Here is a 25,347-nt window from a genome sequence, read left to right as displayed (position 1 = left end):
GTATTCTCTAGAAAGATAGCTCATAAGCCCTTCTAAACCAGGCCCATTCTAAAATCACCTTCATGTGAAACTGAATCCCAGTGGGTCTCCATCAGAGCGTCTCCAGAGGCATGCTCTCATGATAAAACTTTCAGAGCAATTGCCTGGTCAAGAGTCAAAAGACAATCAATTTATTGATTTTTAACTTTGAGGCATTCATTGCAGTGCCAAACTTTTATGTTAGAATCCTTTATATGTATTAATAAAAATAAATTCTCTAGGTGTAAAATCTGTATAAAGTATCTTCCCATAAAAATCTTCTACTTTTATACCTGGGCATTAAAGAGTGTTGCCATTCCAATTTTACTTTTCCTACTCAGAAGTCCCTCTTCTTGACATTAATAATTAACCAGTAAACCAACTTACCCAAGTTCTTCGATCTCGGTTTCTTTAAAAAGGAGAATAACTTCAGGAGGGTCCTATTGATGGTTTACCACTGCCTCCAGCATGGGCCTGTGGGGCATACTTTGTTTTTTAATCTTCCTGGGGAAAAGCTGGGGCCAGGAACAAACGTAAGTAAAAGAAACTACCTTCATTTTTCAAGGCGATGAGTGAAAAATCAAATACAACAGACTGTGTTAATTTGTACATTACTTTCTACTTCTGGGAACACAATAGTCTCATCTCTGAATAAGAAAATCATGTAGCATTTTGACTTGATGTGTGGCAAACAATGGGACAGTTTTACAGGTTTGTTTTTTTTTGTGTGTGTGTTTTAACTTTAAATTGTGTATAGGGGTATCGCCTATTAGCAATATTGGGGTCGTTTCAGGTGAACAGTGAAGGCGCTCGGTCATATATATACATGTATGCATTCTCCCCCAAACACCCCTCTCATCCTGACTGCCACATAACTTTGAGCAGAATTCCATGTAGTTTATTGGTTAGCCATTTAAAATATATCAGTGTATATGTCCATTCAGGGATTGTTATTTATAAAACTTTACACAAGTGATTATTCAAATTCTTCTTCAAAAAAAGCACAACTGAATTCAAGATAGCAAACTTTCTTGAGTTGATTGCTTATTTATATTTGGTGTAGAATTTTCTGTGTTTTTTCTGTTTTCTGTAATGGAGAAGGAAATGGCAACCCACTCCACTGTTCTTGCCTGGAGAATCCCAGGGATGGGGAAGCCTGGTGGGCTTCCGTCTATGGGGTCGCACAGAGTCGGACACGACTGAAGTGACTTAGCAGCAGTACATGGTAAAGCAAGAGTTACTTGGGGGTCAATTCTAATACTGTGGTTCGAAATCTACTGATGTAATTGCTTCTAAATTTGTGAGCTCATGCTTCACAAATTACACACGATAGTTTGTTGAAAATTATTATTGAAACAATTGTATTTAACACTAGGTCTTAAAATATTGATCTCATATCTAGAAATAACATCTTAGTATTGAAAAGGAACTGGAGAGTATCTAATCTAACCTATCTCACATATAAGTATAAATCTAGACAGGGGAAGTAACTTGCAAAGGTCACACCACTAAAACAGAAATAGAATCTGTATTAAGGACTCCTCTTTATTGCTTCAGGTTTTTTCCATTTTGTCACAAATGCACACATGTAAATATGTAAAATGCACAATAATATCAGTGTATGTCTGAGACATCATACATTTCAGCACTCTCCCACCCTTAATCTGATTTTTCTCACATGGCAAGCCCATTTCCTAGATTCTGTTATTCCACCTTAAAAGACAGCCAACTGAAGTTCAGAGAGATTAGATTAAATGACTTCGGGTTAGTGGTGGAACCATGAGTAGAACCTAGGTCTCATGACACTGAAATTTTTTCTACTACAGTGTACTGACCCTTAATAAGCACAGTCTCTGTTTCTCTGAAAAAGTAACAGTATACCATTTACAACATGGCAGTCAATAAATTTGATTGATTGATTCAGCTAAAACTTTTTGAGAACTTGGCACTGAGGATGTATTGGATTGGCCTAAAAAGTTCGTTTGGGTTTGGCCAACCCAATAGCAGATGATACAGAGCTTGCATTCAAGAAGGAGAAGAAAATGACCCAGTGAACGAACCAGTGAATGAATGAATACGGTCAGGTGGCTGCTGGTGCCGTGAAGAAAAATTACAGGGAAACGAGAGGGTAGAGAAATGAGTGGGCACCACACAGAAGTGCAGACAGGCAAGAGTCTCTGCAGAGGTGACACTTGAACGGAGCTTGTAGGAAGTAACAGAGCAAATCATGCAAATATTTGGTGAAAGAACTTTCCAGATAGAGGCCAAGCTAGCATTTCTGCCTTTTGCAAGTTCAGTGGCCATATTCTCTACAACTGTTGAAAGAAAATAAGAAAAATATGAAATACTTTATATGATAGATTGTGTTAGCATCGCATCAGTGAGGATCAAACTATGTATGAGTCGGTGGTTGCAGAGCTCTCTTTTAGGGACTTATGAATTACGTGAATTAGCTGAAAGTTCCGTGGACACCAAGGAGGTCAAACCAGTTGGTCTTAAGGGAGATCAACCCTGAATTGTCCCTGGAAAGACTGACGCTGAAGCTGAAGCTAGAGTATTTTGGTTATCTGATGTGAACAGATGAGTCATTGGAAAAGTCCCTGATGCTGGGAAAAATTGAGGGCAGAAGGAGAAGAGGGCATCAGAGACTGAAGTGGCTGGACGGCATCACCGATGCAATGAACATGAACTTGGGCAAACCCCAGGAAACAGTGAGGCACCGGGAGGCCTGGCGTACTGCAGCCCATGGAGTCACAAAGAGTCTGATGTGACCGGGTGACTGAGCAACAACAAATATGAATTATTTTCTATTTCACCACTACTACCACATAGACAATCAAAATTAAAACAATAATAAACTGAAAAATATAAAGCTTCTAATGCTGCTGCTGCTAAGTCGCTTCAGTCGTGTCCGACTCTGTGCGACCCCATAGACGGCAGCCCACCAGGTTCCCCCGTCCCTGGGATTCTCCAGGCAAGAACACTGGAGTGGGTTGCCATTTCCTTCTCCAATGCATGAAAGTGAAAAGTGAAAGTGAAGTCACTCAGTCGTGTCCGACTCTCCACGACCTCATGGACTGCAGCCTACCAGGCTCCTCCATCCATGAAAATTTCCAGGCAAGAGTACTGGAGTGGGTTGCAATTGCCTTCTCCAAAAACTTCTAAAAACACCAATTTAAAAAATAACTTTCAGTTCAGTTCAGTCGCTCAGTCGTGTCCAACTCTTTGCGACCCCATGGACTGCAGCACACCAGGCCTCCCTGTCCATCACCTCCCAGAGTTTACTCAAACTCATGTCCATTGAGTCAGTGATGCCATCCAACCATCTCATCCTCTGTCATCCCCTTCTCCTCCTGCCCCCAATCCCTCCCAGCATCAGGGTCTTTTCAAATGAATCAGCTCTTCACATGAGGTGGCCAAAGGATTGGAGTTTCAACTTTAGCATCAGTCCTTCCAATGAACATTCAGGACTGATCTCCTTTAGGATGGATGGTTGGATCTCCTTGCAGTCCAAGGGACTCTCAAGAGTCTTCTCCAACACTATAGTTCAAAACCATCAATTATTCGGTGCTCAGCTTTCTTTATAGTCCAGCTCTTACATTCATACATGACCACTGGAAAAACCATAGCCTTGACTAGACGGACCTTTGTTGGTAAAATAACGTCTCTGCTTTTTAATATGCTGTCTAGGTTGGTCATAACTTTCCTCCCAAGGAGTAAGCGTCTTTTCATTTCATGGCTGCAGTCACCATCTGCAGTGATTTTGGAGCCCCCAAAATAAAGTCTGCCGCTGTTTCCACTGTTTCTGCACCCATTTGCCATGTCTTTCAGAATTTCCCACAGTTCACTTCTATTTACTTCTCTTTGGCTGTGCTGGGTCTTTGTTGCCACGTGGCTTTTCTCCAGTTGTGACGAGCAAGGGCTCCGCTCTGGTTGTGATGCTCAGGCTTCTCTCTGTGGTGGCTTCTCTTGCTGCAGAGCATGGGCTTTCAGGAACCCAGCCTTCAGTAGTCGTGGCTCCTGCACCCCTGAGCTCTAGAGCACAGGCTAAATAGTTCTGGCACACAGACTTATTTGCTCTTTGGCATGCGGGATCTTCCCGATTGAATCCGCGTCTCCTGCATTGGCAGGCAGATTCTTTACCACTGAGCCACCAGGGAAGCCCAACGCCAAAATTAAAATAGCTTCACCTCCTAAATTTCTCTCGAAAAACTCTTGATAAATTCAGTCTAGTCTAGCAATTGAAAGTATTAATTCAGGAAACAGGCTGCTCAGGTTCAGTTCCTAATTCTGTAATGTAATAGCTGTGTGACCTTGGGCAAATTAATCACCAGCTTCCTCCTCTGTAAAACCAGAGTAATAATAAGGTCTTTTTCACAGGGTGGTTGTCACAGCACAGTGACATATATACATATATAAATACACACATGTGTGTATAGTGCTTAAAATAGTGCCTAGAACTGAGGAAGGTTTCGGTAAATGTATCTTATTATCAGCAAACCTGAACAGTTTTCGTTTTCTGCTGTTCCTGCATGAGTGCATGGGAAATTGAGAAGATGGCTGGAAAACTGGAGATTCTTTTCCCCCTTTTACAGATTTTCTGTAAATGGTTCCAAATTACTTGCCATGTAGCAGAACCACCAGTTGCTTTTAAAGTGTGTATTTGCTTCCAGGTTACTTTCATTGTTCTTGCAGACTTGCTGAGTTTAAAGCCTTTCTAAATGGCATAGTGCTGCGTGAATGTGTGCTGTGTGCTCAGTCGTGTCCAACTCTGTGACCCCTTGGGCTGCAGCCCACCAGGCCCCTCTGTCCATGGGATTCTCCAGGCAAGAACACTGAGCCGGTCGCCATGCCCCTCTCCAAGGGGCCTTCCCAGCTCAGAGCTCAAACCCGCGCCTCTTACGTCTTGTGTGTTGGCAGGCGGGTTCTTTACCACCAAGCCACTGGGGAAGCCCGTAGTGCTGTGGGGGACCTGCAATAATCCGGCCTGCTGGGCTGGCCTGTGTGCTCTGGAGCCAATCAGCTGCTTGAATTATTCAATCACCTTTTGGGTTGAAACACACTTCTTTTTCCGTTAATAGCATAGGTAGCTCTCACTATTCCAATTAGATACTTTTACAATATACAATTAATAACCTAGTTTGTATTTGTAAGTTTTCTTTTAATAAAACTATGAAAATTCACCCATTTTAAGATTTCTATTTCAAACACTTATATTGATTCATGTCCATTCTGGATCCATCACATAAAATATAAAACTGAGGAACAGCCCACTGTTTGCAAACATAGTTTGTAAACTTGACCTCAGTTATACACATAACAGAGAGTGAGGCTGAACAGAAAGACCTGCCTGTTCATTGATGAGCCACGTGACCTTGGTCCACATTGAGCTCTTATCACCTGCAAACTAGGAATAATACTGGCGTCTACATCACTGACCCGTTGTGAGGATTAAAAGAGGTGTATGTGAAGCCCTCTCATTCCTCATTTTTTGTTATTATCATCATGTCGTATGACTGTTATCATTTCTTCTGCAAGGACCTCTGTTACTGCTTTCATTTCTAAGTGCATTTCCTAGCTCACTGCTATTCTATTCATTTCTTTATCCACCCATTAGGATAGCGTAATAGTTCTGAGAGTAATAGTTCTGAGATTATTTCCTTTCAACTAATTCAGCAAACTTAATGAAGCATAACATTTATTGAGTACTAAGCATGCTACCTTAGTACTAAACAAGACCAGGAGCAGACTGTGGCTCAGATGGTGAACTTCTTATTGCCAAATTCAGACTTAAATTGAAGAAAGTAGGGAACACCACTAGACCATTCAGGTATGACCTAAATCAAATCCCTTATGAGTATACAGTGGAAGTGAGAAATAGGTTTAAGGGACTAGATCTGATAGACAGAGTGCCTGATGAACTCTGGACGGAGGTTCGTGACATTGTACAGGAGACAGGGACCAAGACCATCTCCACGGAAAAGAAATACAAAAAAGCAAAATGGCTGTCTGAGGAGGCCTTACAAATAGCTGTGAAAAGAAGAGAGGCGAAAAGCAAAGGAGAAAAGGAAAGATATTCCTATTTGAATGCAGAGTTCCAAAGAATAGCAAGGAGAGATAAGAAAGCCTTCCTCAGGGATCAATGCAAAGAAACAGAGGAAAACAACAGAATGGGAAAGACTAGAGATCTCTTCAAGAAAATTAGAGATACCAAGGGAACATGTCATGCAAAGATGGGCTCGATAAAGGACAGAAATGGTAAGGACCTAACAGAAGCAGAAGATATTAAGAAGAGGTGGCAAGAATACACAGAAGAGCTGTACAAAAAAGATCTTCATGACCCAGATGATCATAATGGTATGATCACTCACATTCACCTAGAGCCAGACATCCTAGAATGTGAAGTCAAGTGGGCCTTAGGAAGCATCTCTATGAACAAAGCTAGTGGAGGTGATGGAATTCCAGTTGAGCTATTTCAAATCCTAAAAGATGATGCTGTGAAAGTGCTGCACTCAATATGCCAGCAAATTTGGAAAACTCAGAAGTGGCCACAGGACTGGAAAAGGTCAGTCTTCATTCCAATCCCAAAGGGAATGCCAAAGAATGCTCAAACTACCGCACAATTGCACTCATCTCACATGCTAGTAAAGTCATGCTCAAAATTCTCCAAGCCAGGCTTCAGCAATACATGAACCGTGAACTTCCAGATATTCAAGCAGGTTTTAGAAAAGGCAGAGGCACAAGAGATCAAATTGCCAACATCCACTGGATCATCGAAAAAACAAGAGAGTTCCAGAAAAACATCTATTTCTGCTTTATTGACTATGCCAAAGCCTTTGACTGTGTGGATCACAATAAACTGTGGAAAATTCTGAAAGAGATGGGAATACCAGACCACCTGACCTGCCTCTTAAAAAACCTGTATGCAGGTCAGGAAGCAACAGTTAGAACTGGACATGGAAAAACAGACTGGTTTCAAATAGGAAAAGTACGTCACGGCTGTATACTGTCACCTTGCTTATTTAACTTATATGCAGAGTACATCATGAGGAACGCTGGGCTGGAAGAAGCACAAGCTGGAATCAAGATTGCTGGGAGAAATATCAATAACCTCAGATTTGCAGATGACACCACCCTTATGGCAGAAAGTGAAGAGGAACTCAAAAGCCTCTTGATGAAAGTGAAAGAGGAGAGTGAAAAAGTTGGCTTAAAGCTCAACATTCAGAAAACTAAAATCATGACATCTGGTCCCATCACTTCATGGGAAATAGATGGGGAAACAGTGGAAACGGTGTCAGACTTTATTTTTTGGGCTCCAAAATCACTGCAGATGGTGATTGCAGCCATGAAATTAAAAGACACTTACTGCTTGGAAGCAAAGTTATGACCAACCTAGACAGCATATTAAAAAGCAGAGACATTACTTTGCCAACAAAGGTCCATCTAGTCAAGGCTATGGTTTTTCCCGTGGTCATGTATGGATGTGAGAGTTGGACTGTGAAGAAAGCTGATTGCCGAAGAATTGATGCTTTTGAACTGTGGTGTTGAAGACTCTTGCAAGTCCCTTGGACTGCAAGGAGATCCAACCAGTCCATTCTAAAGGAGATCAGTCCTGGGTGTTCATTGGAAGGACTGATGCTGAAGCTGAAACTCCCAATACTTTGGCCACCTGATGTGAAGAGCTGACTCATTGGAAAAGACTCTGATGCTGGGAGGGATTGGGGGCGGGAGGAGAAGGGGACGACAGAGAATGAGATAGCTGGATGGCATCACCGACTCGATGGACATGAGTTTGAGTGAACTCCGGGAGTTGGTGATGGACAAGGAGGCCTGGCGTGCTGCGATTCATGGGGTTGCAAAGAGTCGGTCACAACTGAACGACTGAACTGAACTGAACTGAAGCATGCTAGCTGCTTTCAGATAGATATTCTTATTTCATCCTTCAGTTCAGTTCATCCTTAGCACCCTGGTAAAGAAGGTGATTGGGCTTCTGTGCTGGCTCAGCGGTAAAACATCAGCCTGCCAATGCAGGAGACATGGGTTTAGTCCCTGGTTTGGGACAATCCCTTGGAGTAGAATATGGCAAAACCCACCCCAGTATTCTTGCCTGGGAAATCCCATGGACAGAGAAGACTGGTGGGCTATAGTCTATGAGGTTGCAGAGAGTCAGACACGATTTAGTGGGTAAACAATAAAAAGGTAATTTTAAGGTATATTATTTAACTCTTCAGAGAAGTTTAGTGACTTTACCATGGGCACTCAGCCAGCAGATGTCAGAGCTGGAATTCAATCTCTGGGACCTATATTGCTTGCTTCTGCGCTGGGCAAAAATATTGAACCTATTTATCATTAAAAGTTTTCCTTCGCTGCAGAAGCTCAGAGAAGGTGCTATCACTACCTTTCTAGAGGTTAACAAAATCACCAGCTCTATTTCTAAAGTCTTAATTCCAAGCTATTTTTTCTTGGAAACTGGGCTGAAATGATTATAGATGGCAAATAAATGTTAATTTAAAAATATCATTTCAAGTTGAGAGAAAGTGCCAATTGTAAATGTAATCTATCAAGTGAGATAAAAAGTCAGAAATATAACAAAAATGTCATATAAATACACTGATCCTTTTCTTTCGTATTTCAACAGGTATGTTATTTCAGCACCAAAAGTATTCCGTGTTGGAGCATCTGAAAATGTTGTAATTCAAGTTTATGGATACACTGAGGAATTTGATGCAATAGTCTCAATCAAAAGCTTTCCTGACAAAAAAGTTACTTACTCTTCAGGGCATGTTACTTTATCCACAGAAAATAAATTCCAAAATTCTGCTACCTTAACAGTATGTATTTATCCTTCGGTTTCTTTATACATACAGAATATTCCCAATAAAATGTGTGCCCAGTCTGAATACTGTTAACAGAGATTGTATAGTTTATACCGAGCTGCCACTGTGTGATCCTAGATGATGTCAGTCGCTAATGATGATATGGGTGAAAAAGAGAATTCTCAACAGGAGAGATGTATCTGCTTTTTGAGTAGTGTATGGAAACTTTAACATTCTGATTGGAAAATAAAGCTGTCCTAATGTGAACATATGGAGAAAGAAATGGCAACTCACTCCAGTATCCTCCTGGACAGAGGCGCCTGATGGGCTACAGTCCACGGGGTTGCAAGGAGTCAGACACGGCTGAGAGACTAACACTAACGTGAACACATTTGGAAATGAACGGAAAGTACTTGTTCACCGTGAAAATTAGTAATGCAAAGAAACAGAGCAATATGAACACGCATATTGATCCGTCGTGCATTGCCTACAAAAATCCATGGATGCTGTTGAACATTTGTTTGTTTAAACTCCAATATCCTACAATCAAAACTTCTAAAACTAATAAATTATTGATTACTAAAGTGAATAGCTCTCATGTATAACCATACCTGTATCAAACAAATTTTCCTTCTATTGGGCTTTCCTGGTGGCTCAGACGGTAAAGAATCTGCCTTCGGTGTAGGAGACTAAAGTTCAATCCCTGGGTCGGGAAGATCCCCTGGAGAAGGGAATGGCAACCCACTCAGGTATTCTTGCCTGGAGAATTTCATGGACAGAAGAGCCTGGTGGGCTACAGTCCATGGGGTCAGAAAGAGTTGGACACAACTGAGGGATTAAGATATTGTAGTATAGTTTGGTTAAGGAATTTCTCATAATTCATTTCTTATTAAGAACTCTGATAACTAAAAATAACTTTTATATTTACTGTTTCTTTATCCAAGTGAAAAATATTGTTTTAAATTCTGAAAGAACCAAAAAAATCAAAGATTTCTAGACTTGGAAGGGCCTCTGAGGCTTATTAGACCAGTGTTTCTTTAACGTGAGTTCTTTAAAAAGAGATTAAACTTTGAAATTTTATAAAGAGCTGAAAGTTAGAATTACGTTGATATTTACCATTTTGAGTTTATTTTATAAATGTTTTGATTTTATAATTATACAAAAGTCATAAGCACAAGAATATTATACTGACTTTTAGGTCTGTATGTATTTAACACTGTACTGAAAATATTTCTTTATTTTTATAAATAACAAAAAGTCAACACTGAGAGTCTTCCAGAATGTTCTCTCCTTTAAAGGGGTCTATATATTACTCAAATTTCAGAAACACTGATCCAAACAAATTCTAACCAATGTAGGAATTCTTTGCTTCATGTCCTTGATGATAAGTGCTCTAACCTTTTAGCAAATAGGTCCACTTATTAAGTTTATGAAGAAATAAAATTCCTTTCCCCAAAGAAGACACTTTTATCTGCTACCATTAGCCACAAACATGTGGCTGTTATCTTTAAATTTAAATGAATCGAATGTAACCAATATAAAAAATTCAGTTCATCACTCACACTAGCCGCGTTTCTAGTATTTAAATAGCTACAGATGGCATGTACTGAGCAGCATGGATATAGGACATTTCCCTCACCACAGAAAGCTCTATTGAACAGTGCTAACTTAGACGGCTAATTTGGAAAAGTAAATTAGGGTGGGAAAATCATAAAAGCTGATGCATGTCTTAAGCGTTTAAACTTATCTTAACATTACAATATATCTTTACTTGTTAATCGTTTGATGTTGTGCCAAGGTCTTTTCTTGGGTCCACTTGCAGCAGCAAGCCTTATTCATAATGTGTCACACCTTTAACGAATCATTTGTTCTACAGTTTCTATTTCCTTGAAGTAGAGAAAAAACTCAGATACTCACAAAGCAATCTGAGTGCTGAATCTTTATAGATTCTTGCTGCTTTTCCAAACGTTCACAGTGCTCTCATCAACACGGTTGGTTGTATTAATTAGCTTTTATCTCAAACTGGAAAGTGTACTGCACAACCTTGGGAACAGAGGATATAAATATAGTACAGTGTCCTGAACGTCGGTCAGGGTGTTGAACGGAGAGAACGCAGGACATGGACTAATCCAGCGAGCTAAAGAGGTTGAAGCTTGTTAGGGAGCTGTGGTTCAGACGCTAAAGAATCTGCCCACAGTATAGGAGACCCAGGTTCGATGGTTCGCTCCCTGGGTCTATTCTTGCCTGGAGAATTCCATGGACAGAGGAACCTGGTGGGCTACAGTCCATGGGGTCACAAAGAGTCAGACACGACTGAGTGGCTAACATTTTTATAGCAGTAGTTTGGCTACATGTGTATAAAATTTGGGAAGCATAGAACCAAAAAAATTTTAAGTATTTAAAGCTGAATGTTGATTATGATGTTTGATACTGAAGGGTTTGGAGCAAAATTTATTTACTACTTTGGCTCCTATACTACTTTTTAAATAGCATGTTTTATAACTTTAAAATTATTATACTCTTTCCCATCAACATTTTCTTTTACAGATACAACCCAAACAGTTGTCTGAAAGACAAAGCTCAGTTTCACATGTGTATTTGGAAGTTATATCAAAGCATTTTTCGAAAGCAAAAAAAATGCCAATAACCTATGACAATGGATTCCTCTTCATTCATACAGACAAACCTGTTTACACGCCACACCAGTCAGGTAGAGTATAAGATACTTCTTTCTCTTGGGAGTAGTGGGATGGGTACTGCCACTATACTGTAGAGCTTCGTTTTCTTCAAGCTTGAGCAACTAGATAACTGATGATGGCATTTATTTAAACTGAACTTTGGAGGTGGGGAAGAATTATTTATTTTTAATTTTTATTTTGCATCAGAGTAAAATTGATTTACAAAGCTGTGTTAGTTTCAAGTGTACAGCAAAGTGATTCATTGGTGCATATACATGTATCAAATTATTTTCCCTTTTAGGTTGTTACAGACTGTTGAGCAGAGGTCCCTGGGCTATACAATAGGTCCTTGTTGGTTTCTGTTTAAATATAGTAGCATGAAAACTGCCAAGCTCATTCTATGAGGCCGCCATCACTGTGATAACAAAGGTGGACAGGGACAACGCAGAATAAGATGACAGGCCAGTGTCGCTGTGGGCTCTTTAACACTTGAACTTAAATGGAGACAGGTTTCCAACTTCATTAAAAGAATCTCAATCCCCAGTGATTTTTACACTTATAAATATAATTTTAATTTTAAATTCACACAGAAATTGTTAAATAATTATATGGAATTTAGTTTTAAATGTAGATTTCAAATATAAACCTTAGATTCACATGGAAATCACAAAAGCCAGCAGTTACATTATCGACCCTGTCAGTTGTCCCCATGTAGGAGAAAAGCTACTTAAGAACTGTGAGATGTAGTGTTAGGTTTTATTATTGGACAAGTATAAAAGGTAACTGCAAATATAATTTTGGCAATGTGAAAATAATTTATTATAAAGTAGCGATCATAAAAACATTCTATTACTTTGTAGCTAATTTTGAAATTCAGAAAACAAACACTAGGGTGTCAGATGTTTCAGCAAAAAGTAAGTGAAGTCACATAAATAAATGGATATTAATTTTCTAAGGAGACCTACCTAAAGAAAGTTCCTATTAGAACACTGTTTCCTATTAGTGGTTTATCTGTTAGAGGTGGGAAGGACAGGGTAGCCAATCAAAAGCCTGATTGGTGAATGGCTGGATTTACTCCCAATGAACGAAAAACAAAACACAGAAAAGTGTGAATGCTGCCCAGATATGTTCATGTACCTGCAAAATCTTCAATTCCTCCATCACTCCCTGTTGCCAAAATTAACTTTTGAGCAAATCAGAATGGAATTATAAGAGAATTGTACATGGAAGGGGGAGGTTCTGGAGTTTCAGCAATGGCTTTATTGGTGAAGGAAAGAGGACTAGGGGCTGGACCAGCCAGTTTTGTTGAGAGCGCATCAGGTGGGACGCACTCGCTGCATGCTGACTGATGCTGATGGCAGTGTGGAGTGGGACGGGCCTGCACCGTCACCTTTTTAGCAGGAGTTCCTGTTACGACCGGCTCAGAAAGAAAAGGCCTGGAAAGGCTGGGGTATCGCTTCCAGCTTGGACATATTATCATTGCCAAAATAGCAACCTATTGACTCCAAGAAGATGACCTGGTGTTCACTGAGATAGTCTCTGCCATAACGTTTGAGCCCTTTTTAAACATCATACCCCAAAACAAATATACTGTCACCCTTGTCCTCCTCCCATATTAGAGGACGCTTCTTTAATTGGGTCTTGTTGACACTGCTTACCATTTAGGGTTCTCATCTTTTTTTGTTTTCTTGTTTAATTTTTGGCCGTGCCCCGTGGCATGCAGGACCTTAGTTCCCTGACCAGGGATTGAACCTGTGTCCCTCGCGATGGAAGCATACAGTCTTAACCACTAGCCCTCCAGGCAAGTCCCTGGTCCTCATTTTTGTCCATCAAGCAGCCTGATGCCCAGACCCGGGGACTTCTGTTAGCTCTCAAGGTTTCCCTTAAGAACAGCCCCATTTGTTATATCTTTATCAGAGTTTTACCATAAAAATATATAGTGTCTTCATCTTAGAATAGAAAGATCTCTAAGATCTCTCTAAGACCTATTCTATCTTAGAATAGATCATAGAGAAAACCAGAGCACCTCCCTCTAAATTTTGACTCATTAGTGAGAGGTAGTGAAGTATAGTTGTGAACAGCAGACTCTGGAGCCAAATTGTCTGGGTTCAAATTACGGTTGGGACTCTTATTAGCTCCATGACCTTGTGTGAGTTAATCTTCCCGAGTCCTGTTTTCCTCATCTGCATAATGGAGATAGTAATAGAACTGACCTCACAGAGCTGCTGTGAGAGTTCAGTGAATTCATATGTATAAAGCACTTCAAACATTGCCTACCCCAGAGGAAGCAGCAGGAAAATATTTTCCATTATCATTTAAGCTGTGGAATAGCACAAAGCCTTACTTACACAGAAGAAAAAGAATTACTGAAAAGTAATTCTTTTAGAAATTAATCCCATCTTGCTATTTATAGCTGTAAAGTCCCATTCCTCACAGTTAATCTGAAGATCTTTGAGGGATTTTTCATATAAGTATCTTTAGGCTAGAGGCTTAGATTCTATTCTAAGATGAAGACACTATATATTTTTATGGTAAAACTCTGATAAAGATATAACAAATGGGGCTGTTCTTAAGGATAAAGGATATCAGAATATTGACCAAACTCCTTCCAGTTTCATACAGCCTGTGTCCTGCCTTCCCCTCCTACCTCGTCACCACCATGCTGCCCCTCGCCCGTGGACACCAGCCAAACTGACCTCTTTTCAGTTGCTTTCTTACACTGTTATCCTGTCTGTAGTAAGGCCTGTGTGCTCTTCCTGGCACATTCATGCACCTTCCTTGCCTTCTAAACTTGCGCTCAGCTCTTCTGTGCCATCACGTAGAGGGCAGCCTTCTCTGCTTCACAGCTCCCTCTGTCACCCTCCGAAAGGCGGGGAGTGTCCTTTGTGGCATTTCCCACCCCTGGAATTTTACAGTGACTTGTGGGATCTTGTGTTTGCCTCTTCACTCCATTAGAGGAATTCCACGTCTGATTAGACACCTCTCTCGGTGCCTAGCATAGTGTCCGCACATAGAAGGCATTCAATATATATTTTAAAAGTCTATAAGCTATACCTTTGGTACAGAAAGCATTTATTGAACTTGCCTTTGATATACCATCGCTATGAAGACAAGATTAATTTTCTAACCTAGCACAACCTGCTGGGCTGCAGTCCATGGGGTCGCTAAGAGTCGGACACGACTGAGCGACTTCACTTTCACTTGTCACTTTCACGCATTGGAGAAGGCAATGGCACCCCACTCCAGTGTTCTTGCCTGGAGAATCCCAGGGACGGGGGAGCCTGGTGGGCTGCCATCTATGGGGTCGCACAGAGTTGGACACGACTGAAGCGACTTAGCAGCCGCAGCACAAACTGAGTTAGAAGGTGGACAAGTAGTAGCTACAGAAATAATAAAAATAATAAGCACTCATTCGCTAGTTGTTATGCACTGGGTTATGCAAAGCTTTGTCTCACTTAGTCTCACATGCCATGAAGCAGATACTAGCCATCCTGTGTCACAGATGTGGGACCTAAGGGGTAAGAGGGATTAAGTATCCTGTATCTGGGTCACGTTCGGAAGTGGCAGAGATAGGAATGAAACCAAAGTTTTGAATTCTAGGGCCCAAACTCATTTTGTGGCACACTGCCTCCGGCAGCATCTCAATGATGCTCAGGGCTGGACCAGGTATGTTCTTAAGGCAGGAGGGAGGACTCAAGCGGAGAGACAGGGGTGAGGGGACAGCAGGGTAGAGGGATTTACTGAGCGTTTCATTTTGATCTTATGGTCTTAGTGAAATCAATTTTAGAGAGCTTAATATGTGGCTTCTTAGGTAGAGCTTTGCATAATAGTGACCCTTTAAAAGGTTTATGATGCCAGTTCAGTTTTATTTTGTGGTTAAAGTTTTGGCCATGAAATGGTTTGAGCACCAGGAAAAACCCTAGAGAAATTATAATATGTCATTGGAAGGAATTAAACCAACATGTTCAAGCAGCTAAGAGTTAAAAGCTAAGCAGATGCATTTGTTTAAAAGGTGGGGATCGATTACTTGACAGAAAGAAGTGGAAGGGAACTAACTGTTATTGAGCCCTCTGCCATTATTCTTTTAACAATGAATGAATAATTGTAGGATCTGGCTCAATAAATATGACAAAACTGTACAATTCAAGGCTATCCTTAGCAACAATAAGAGACAATTTGGGGCCTTGTTCTAAGAGTGTATAGTCTGAAACAAACCACCTAATTTTTCATTAAAATCTTCAATTCTGAGACGATTTATTATACTCCCAGTATAACCACTCCAGTATACTTGGGCTTCCCTGGTGGCTCAGATAGTAAAGAGTCTGACTGCAATGCAGGAGACCTGGGTTTAATCCCAGGTTGGGTTGGAAGGATCCCCTGGAGGAGTGCATGGTAACCCGCTCCAGTATTCTTGCCTGGAGAATCCTCATGGACAGAGGAGCCTGATGGGCTACAGTCCATGGGGTTGCAGGAGTCGGACATGACTAAGTTCAATATAACCATAGGGTAGACATCACTATTTTGCTACTATGAAATTTTTTACAAATACTCGCCTAATTACAGATATAACTAACTTTGTACTATGTATTTGTTCCCCAAAAGATATATGCAAATACATTTTAATAAAGTGAACTGTTCTTTAAATTCATTAGAAGTAACTCTTTAAAAGAATCCAAAAGGATTCACTTTAAAAGAAAAAATTTTTAATGATGTGCTGGGAAAGATTGAAGGCAGGAGAAGAAGGGGACGACAGAGGATGAAATGGTTCAGTGGCGTCACTGACTTGATGGACATGAATTAGAGCAAACTCTGTGAGTTGGTGATGGACAGGAAGCCTGGCGTGCTGCAGTCCATGGGGTTGGAAAGAGTCGAACATGAGTGAGTGACTGAACTGAACTGAACTGAAAAGGATTCTCAATAAAAGAAAAAATTTTTAGTGATATATTTGTTTACAAGCTAACTTTTTCTTTCTTTTAAATACGAATTTTCATATATAATTATGTATTGAATCTTTAAGATGAGGCTCATCTCTTTTAAGGATGATTATTGCAAATACCAAAATACTGTGCTTCACAAAGTTATTGGTGATATCAATTATTCTTACAGTAAAGGTTAGAGTTTATTCGCTGAACGATGACCTGAAGCCAGCCAAAAGAGAAACTGTCTTAACTTTCATAGTAAGTATGTTTATTTAAATAATAATTTTATATAAAAAATTTTAATTATTTAAATTTTCATCAGGACAAGATACTTTGCTCCATAACTCTGTCCTGACACCATACTACTTTATTCAATGTTCAGAAATGGTTATTGAACACCTTCTGTGTGTATAACGTTGTAGGTTTATTCCTTTACAATATGTAAAAATCTCATGAAAATGAAAATCTCAACAAGTTATGGTTTTGAATTAAATCATTTAAACACATCCTTCATGATACATTTCTTAAAGATCACCCCTCAATCACTAAGAATTCAACTTAATGAATTAATCCATCGATTCAACTAAGAATTAGTTGAATGTCTATTAAGTATGATATTTTTGATTTGTACAATACAAGGTAAAGAATTACAGCCTGTGGCACTTATGCTTGCGGAGTTTAGAGAAACTAACACACACTAGCACGTGGAAAGTGGTGCTAACTCCATGAGATAAAGATCAATAATTATCAGCTTTCATGAGCCATGATGTACATACCAGATGTGTGCAATAAATTCCCATGGTCTTCCCAGTTCACGTCAAAACCGTATGAATTTTTGTGAGGAAATAACTGCTCACCTATTAACAGTAGGTCCCCCACTGCAGATTGCAGCACCTTTTTCTCCTACTCAAGGAACCAAAAAACCAAAAATCTTAACAGAACACGAGTGAAAAAGAGGGCTGTATAGGAATAACTTTGAATCCTTTATAACAACGAAAATTATGAGACTTTCACATCTGACTATTTTATAATGAATTATTTGAGAAGCATTAGTGTGTTCCAAGATTGTGGTTGATAATTATTGACATAACCTGTAAACTTATGAAATTTCTAACTAATAAATGAATTTTACAGCATATTTGCTTTGGAAAGTTCCAAATGAACACATACAAAATTTAGACTCCGGTATCTATAAAGTGTGTAAGCTATCATTTGGTTCATTATAACATCAGTTTTTGTCATAGTTCTAATTTTTTAGTCACACGATAGAGAGCTGAATCTCTTCTAGAAAACTGAGACTACTGTACCCTAGACGCTGATTTACTTTTTTTGTTGTTTTAAGAGAGGCAGGAGATGGAAGAAAGTCAAAATAAGGAGGAAATGCCTTAAATGAGCTGTATTTGTCTTTCACAATATTTAAATGGTTTTCCTCCTCCATATTTAATTTGAAGACATGGATATTTGTTAGTAAATATTTCTGTCAATCAAAGACAAAGTAATCAGTTAACTTTTAAAATGTGATTTATATGCTTAGAAATTGTCTGTTTTTATTCAAAGGATCCCGAAGGATCAGAAGTTGACATGGTAGAAGAAAATGATTATACTGGAATTATTTCTTTTCCTGACTTCAAGATTCCATCTAATCCTAAGTATTTTAAAGTTTTTTTTAAAAATAAAGTTTTCTGTAAAACACATCTGGAACTTTTGGTTGTGAGGTAGATAACCAGTCAAAGGGAGCCACCTAGTGTTAACAAAGAGTGAGAAAAGACATGAAGATGGGCAAAGTCTTTTCAGCTCTAATGAGAAGCTAGGCTCAGGTTCTGGCAAAAGAAACAAACCACTCCCAATACTTCTCACCAGTCTTCTCTACGTACAGAAATTAAAATTTGGAAGAAGCAAAAAATAGTCCCCAGGCCGTTTTCTTGTGGAACCATCAGCCTTCCACCCTTCAAGGAGTCTAATAGACTATCAGTCTAAAAGACTGGTGCTGTCCCATGTCTCGCTATGACCAATAAAAGTATTGGTCTTCTGTAGTCTTTACTTCACAGACTACAGAAGACAGATTTCAAGAGGGAAGGTCTTAGTAAAGTCATTTCCTCCATTTGGTCTCATGCTAGAGGATTAAGAACATGTTTAAACAGAACCCAATGTGAAAAAATTTAGTGAACACATTCCTGGGAAATGCAAAGTACAATGGAATGAGAATTTTAAAATAGAAATAAAAAATACATAGTCCCTGCCTCCAACAAACTTAAAGGAGGACGAATAAGTGCATATAAAAATGACTGCAATATAACTTTCGGAGAAGGCAATGGCAAGCCACTCCAGTACTGTTGCCTAGAAATCCCATGGATGGAGGAGCCTGGTGGGCTGCAGTCCATGGGGTCGCTAAGGGTCAGACACGACTGAGCGACTTCACTTTCACTTTTCACTTTCACACATTGGAGAAGGAAATGGCAACCCACTCCAGTGTTCTTGCCTGGAGAATCCCAGGGACGGGGGAACCTGGTGGGCTTCCGTCTATGGGGTCACACAGAGTTGGACACGACTGAAGTGACTTAGCAGCAGCAGCAGCAGCAGCAGCAATATCACTTTAAAATCTTCTTATGGCCGTTTTTGCTCTGCCCTCTAGAAGAGAGTTCACGGTTAATTCACTGTACTGAAGATCTCCTAGAAATTTGGATTAAATTGGGGGATTTACATAATTTGGGTAATTTTAAAATTGTGTACCTCCTTGAAAATATTCCATAATAGCAAAGAACTGATCCAATTATTGTATAACTATTATCATTTCTCCAACTTCATTTTGTGCCAACTGATAAATTATGCCAGGTTATGTATCAGCCGTGATAGCCTCCTGTGACCATTTCCTTCCCACCCCAGCACCTTTTCACAGGTCGTTCCCTCTGCTTAAATTGTGCTTCACCTTACTCTTCGCAAAGCTTCGCAAAGCTGGCTTCCTCTCATTCTTCAGGACATGGGTTAAATGTTCTCTGTTCAAAGAGGCTGTCTCGCATGCAACAGTGAATGCAGTCCCTCTCTCCCTTTTTCTTTTCTCTCTCCTCCATTTACTTATCTTCTTCATGGCACTTATCTCAAGTTTTCAAGTAATTCTTTATTAATTTACTTGCCTTTAGTCCCCGCTAGACTATAAATTTCCTGAGGACAGGTCTTGTCTGTTTTGATCACTTTTGTGTCACTAGCCCCTGAACATAACAGGCACATTTCATGACTTCCATAATTTTAAATATCTTTGCTTCCATAGATATGGCGTGTGGACCATTCGAGCTAAATATAAAGAAGACTTTTCAACAACTGGAACCGCATATTTTGAAATTAAAGAATATGGTAATTTCTGATGATTAAAAGTTTACCTGTGCAGAGTCAGGATTTTTGCAATAATTCTTTTCACAAATGAACTTAATGCAAAATCACTCCCAGATGAAGATGAGGCTGCTTGCTGGTATGGTTAGAAGTACTGGCCGAGGCGGTGGGAGGAGTGGGCGTTGTCTGAATGCTAAGCTCTGGGTGTAGCTGCCTTGTCAACCTTGAACAAGCACAGCAACCCTCTGGACTTGTCTTCCTCACCATAGAGCTCCAAGACACCTAGCCCCCTGAGGAGCTTGACTGGTTCAGGTCCTTTCCAGAATTAGGATTTTAGGAGAAACAATCAGAGTTGAGGTGAACGGAACCTGGTAAGACTAACAGGTGATTTACTCACTTAATCACAACCTGTTAATGACAAAACAGGCACATTTGGATTTCCATATCCCTACTCCAATGCTATTTTCCTTCTGACTCAGAAATTCCTAACACATTGACCCAAAAATATCAGATATTCTTACTTTGAAATCAATCATATTAATGGTTAATAATTAACATATAAACCACTTAACCTTTCCATTTCTTGCAGTTGTTTACTTGAGTATTTGTGTGCTCTGATATAAAATTTAACTTTATTTTGCTTGAAGTCATTTTTTAATTCCCCCAATAGACTCATAATAATGTGGCAAATAAACACGTGAATTTTAACAATTAACAAACAGTGACAAGACAAATTTACTATAATGAAGCTCAACTTTAAAGATTATAGGCTCTAAATAACATATAACCCTGACTGGTCCGCTCTCCTCCAAGCATTTTTGCTGCTTCTTGTACATATTTAAAATTTGTCCACCTCTTATTATCTGCAGCCGCACATCGATTTTATCACCAGGCTCCCTCATGGACTACTGCAAACCCACCCTCAACTCCCAGTTGTTATCTCTGCTTTGGAGATATTCTCACTGTCGTGTTATTTCATTATTGAAGTCCCCAGTGCCTCCTCATTCCCATCTCCTTCTCAGCCTCATTTATGCCACTCCAGTAATGGGGGCTTTGCATATGATCTGCCGACAGCCCCCTCCCTCTTACCTAGCCAGCTCCTACTCAGCTTCAAGTCTCGGTTGAAAAGCCATTTATTCAGGGGCGTTTTCCCTGAAGCCTCTTTCCTGTGCTCACGAGCACATACCAGCTTTCATAACGGTCTCAAGCATTTGTGTGATTCTTTGCTTGCTCTTGTCTTCCCTGCCCCACTGCAAGCTCATTGAGGGCAGGTTTGTCTGCCGTGTTCATGGGGGCATCCCTGTTGGTAGGCATGTGCAGGCTACACGGGAAGCAGGTACTGGATGAAATGGTGAAATATTTTCCTCTACTTCATACCTTGGAGAGAATATATCTGCCTTGATCTTTAATAACAGAGGAACGCAGCCCAGAGCAACAGACTGCATTGCTCTTTGACTTCTGTTTCTTCCCACATTGCAGGCAGATTCTTTACTGTTTGTGTTACACGGGAAGGCCCTGTCACCATCTAGAAAACACATAAGCCCTATCTGACCCCATCTCACTGACTCACATGTGACAGCCTTTATCTGCAATATCAAGGTCATACAATCACCCAATTTCTGTTCAGTGTTGTGCAGGATAATAGAATCTGTAAACCTTACTACACAGGCTGTGTGAGAACAAAGAGAAGACCATGCTGTTTTGGACAGGTGAAATTGTTTTCTCTTGGGCAATCAGGATACCAAAGAGACAGGGAAAAAACCCTCCTTCCTTTCTGCCCTAATTTTTAATTTTGCATGAAGCTTCTTTCTTGTAGCTAATTGTAAGCTCTCACTTATTGACCAAAGTGAGAGTTTTATGTTGGAATTTGGAGACTGGATGGATTTTATCTATTAGGCAAAAAAGGGAAATGTTAAACAAGCAAGAAATTTCTTTTCCTATTTTCAGTTTAATAAACATGTGTTGAGCACATGCTGTATTTGTGGCTCATGAGAAGGGTGAGGGAGGAGACACGCAAAAATAAAGAGAACAGTCTTTTTTGTTTCAAAGAGCCCATCCTCTAGCGGAGGAAGTAGTCAATTGCCTATAAGTGCTGAAATCAAAATATAAGTAAAGTTCTTCTAGCACGTATGAACTAACCTCTGATTGGTAGAACAAGAGGCTTCCCTGTTGATGATGATAGTAATGACAATGTGGATGCTGCGCTGATGTCACAGCTTATCCAGCTACACCAGAAATACAGTTGGTTGCTATGCTTTTAAGACTAATTCAAATGGTAACGTTGCTTCTTGATTTTTATTTTCAGTGTTGCCACATTTTTCTATCTCAATAGAACCAGAAAGTAATTTCATTGGTTATAAGGACTTTACTAATTTTGAAATTACTATAAAAGCAAGGTAAGAAAGTTTTTTGTTTTGTTTTCAGGTTTTTCAGTTAAACTGAGTGCTAACTTTGGTGACATTTGCCCAGAGTGAGATCTTTGATTTTTACCCCCTGTTTTATTGAGATATAATTGACATATGACATTGGGAAAGTTTAAGGTGTGCTGTGTGGTGAGATGATACATTTCTGTATCGCTGAGATCTGTGATTTAGTGGCCTTGTCTGGCATGACTTTGAAACTACCTCACTGCGAAGACATCATGCCTATAGTTCAATTGCTCATACTGATTTTAGCTGATTCCGATTTTAGTCTGGTTGATTATTCACCAGCCAAAAAAAAAAAAAATCCTAAAAATGTAAGTTCAGTGTGTATGTTTAGGAAGCAGCATGCCTTAGGATACTGGGACTGAGATATGAAGCTTTAACTTCTTATCATTTTTAATGGCTTCATCAGCCAGCTAATGCTGCATAATTACTTTGGGACCCAGTGCCTTAAAACCACAACTATTTATGAGTCAGCTGGGCAGTTCTGCTATCTGGGCCAGGCTGATGTCAGTGGGGCTCACCCACATGCCTGCAGTTGGCAGGTCAGCTGGGGGCTGGCTGGTCTGGTGAGGTCTCACTCAGATGCCTGACAGTTAACTGGCAGTTGTCTGAAGCTGCAAGGATGACTGGACCGTGTGTGTTTCTCATCAACCAACGGGCAGCTTACAGCAGCAGCAACGTTCAAAGAGGGAGAATGGGAGCATGAAGCCCTTTTGAGGTTGCACTTTGGGACGAACACACCACCACTTCCGCCACAGTCTTTTGTCCAAAGCAAATTACAGCACCGGCCTGAAGGAAACAGGCTCCCTTCAAACCCTTTACAGGCAAAGAGCTGCAAAGGCAGCAGACACATGGGGAGGTGAAGAATTGGGGTTATTTTTATAAGCAACCTACCATTTAAAAATGACCTAATATAATTATTAAAAACAATAACCGATTTATATCACTAGATACGTCAGGCACTTTTCAAAGCATTCTGTATGTATGAGCTCATTTAATCGTACAAAATTCTATGTGATAGATACAATTGCTTCCCCACATTACAAACAGTAAAAAGAAGGTACATAAATGTTAAGTAATTTGTCCAAGATCATAGAGCTAATAAATCACATGGTCTCTCTTGTTCCAGAACCCATGCCCTCAAATGCTACCATATGTATACTGCCTCACTTACTAGCATTTATTCCTCAAATAGAGTGTTTGGCACTTAATCTGTTGCTGCTGCTGCTGCTAAGTCACTTCAGTCGTGTCCGACTCTGTGTGACCCCATAGACGGAAGCCCACCAGGCTCCCCCGTCCCTGGGATTCTCCAGGCAAGAACACTGGAGTGGGTTGCCATTTCCTCCTCCAATGTGTGAAAGTGAAAAGTGAAAGTGAAGTCGCTCAGTCGTGTCCGACCCTTAGCGACCCCACGGACTGCAGCCCACCAGGCTCCTCCATCCATGGGATTTTCTAGGCAAGAGTACTGGAGTGGCTTGCCATTGCCTTCTCCAGGCACTTAATCTAAGCCACTGTAAAAGACTCACTTGACAGAGAATTGTAGAAATGGACTTCTTTTAATGGAGAGATTTACATTTTTTGTTCAAACTACGAATAACGAAAGTAAAATCTTGCTATCATCTTTACTATACAGAAAGTTTTCTTTATCACTATTTTAATTCTAAACTAAAAAAGGAAATATACAGTTAGAGTTTTTAAAAAGAATTTATATAACTGTGAGACTGGGCATGCTGCTTTAAAAGGTGTAAAAGAAAATAAAGAGCAGTTCTCCACTGTTACCAAAATCACTGAGGAAGTGGTGTGTTTTGAAGAGAGAGGCCCAGAGCTGACTCCTGATCTCCTCCAGATCAGTTTATTTCGTCTAGCACATAGTAACAAAAATCTGTACTTTGGCTTTATTATGGTGGTTTTATGAGGATGAAATGTAATAGTGGATGGAAAGGCACTTTAAAGTATGTCAAATGCTTTATGTGATTTTAAATTGTTATATTTTATCTGGATTTTATATTTGTAACTGTGTTAGCAGAACAATTTTATGGTATGATTGTTTGACAGATATTTTTATAATAAAGTCGTCAATGAGGCTGACGTTTATATCTCTTTTGGAATAAGAGACAACTTAAAAGATAATCAAAAAGAAATGATGCAAAAAGCAATGCAAAGCACAGCGGTAAGAGGCTCACTTGTACCTAAAGATCCGTCATGAGTGCTAGAGCTGGAGAGTCACTTCCGTATCATCTAGTCCACTGGATTGTTTCCTGTGGGTGTGGAAGTTGAAGCCTAAAAACCTGCCACTGACTTCTCACTATCCTGAGGATAAAGTTCAGTTTCCTTGTCATCAAGCCCCCTGCCAACCCATCTCTCCCTTTCTTCTCCCTTGCGCTGGTTGCCCCACTTTTTCAAACTTACCCCAGTCCCTCTTGCCTCCAGGTGTTTGCAGAGCTGCTCCTGCGGCTGTGGAAAGCCCTTTCCCTTGGTCACTCCTGCCTCTTCTCTGCCTGGCTCACGCAGCCCCATTCTTTGTCTCCACATCAACGCCCATCCTGTCTGCTCAGGCCTTGAGTCTCTCTCGGTGGAGCGTGTCTCACACTTTATATTGCAGTGCTTTTCAACCAAGGGTGATTTTTACCCCCAAGGAGACATTTGGTAATGTCCAGAGACATGTGTGGCTGTCACAACTGGGCAGGAGGGTCCCACAAGCACTTAGTGGGTCGAGGCCAGTGCTGTGAGACTCCTCCAGAGCAGTGCCCCCAACAACGGACTACCCCGTCCAAAAAGTCCATAGTGCTGAGGCTGAGCAGCCATTACAATCAGTAATGCTTTAGTTCCTCCTTTATCGTTCTCTATGCAAAACTCTTTGGGGGTCTGAATCATTCCCACTATATGCCTAGAGCCAGCCTGGTTGCTGGCAAATGTTGTAGGTGCTCTATAAAAATCTGTAAGTGAATGAATTAACAGTGAACTCACTGAGAAGTCATCGGTCCACAGTTAAGGACTAGTGCTTGCTAGAGCTCGGAGCAGTACCCTGTTGCCCTTTCCCCCAGTTCAGCGTTCTCTGCATCACACTGTGGATGGTAAGGGCTCATGTCATTTTGTTCACTACTGCACTTTCACAGAGCTTGTATCATCAGTCATTGAGCCCTTGCTCTTTCAAAGTACAGTTTTA

At 40.3% G+C, this 25,347-nt stretch overlaps 1 protein-coding gene across 1 annotated transcript in view; it reads left to right on the top strand.

Annotated features, from left to right (window-relative positions):
- Positions 1-428: 428 nt before the first annotated feature.
- The window catches only part of C5 (complement C5), a 95,130-nt gene continuing 70,211 nt past the window's right edge, over positions 429-25,347 (top strand). The window contains exons 1-8 of the mRNA XM_055427781.2: positions 429-551; positions 8,657-8,849; positions 11,382-11,544; positions 16,619-16,689; positions 17,989-18,080; positions 19,697-19,779; positions 22,061-22,151; positions 24,237-24,351. Coding sequence (XP_055283756.2) covers positions 487-551; positions 8,657-8,849; positions 11,382-11,544; positions 16,619-16,689; positions 17,989-18,080; positions 19,697-19,779; positions 22,061-22,151; positions 24,237-24,351 — 873 coding nt within the window. The 5' untranslated portion in view covers positions 429-486. The remainder of the gene's footprint in view (positions 552-8,656; positions 8,850-11,381; positions 11,545-16,618; positions 16,690-17,988; positions 18,081-19,696; positions 19,780-22,060; positions 22,152-24,236; positions 24,352-25,347) is intronic.

Source organism: Moschus berezovskii, chromosome 7 (assembly GCF_049115385.1).
Source record: "Moschus berezovskii isolate FMDL1 chromosome 7, NW_MosBer_1.0, whole genome shotgun sequence".
NCBI classification, from domain to species: domain Eukaryota; kingdom Metazoa; phylum Chordata; class Mammalia; order Artiodactyla; family Moschidae; genus Moschus; species Moschus berezovskii.
This window is presented reverse-complemented; position numbering and strand designations above follow the sequence as displayed.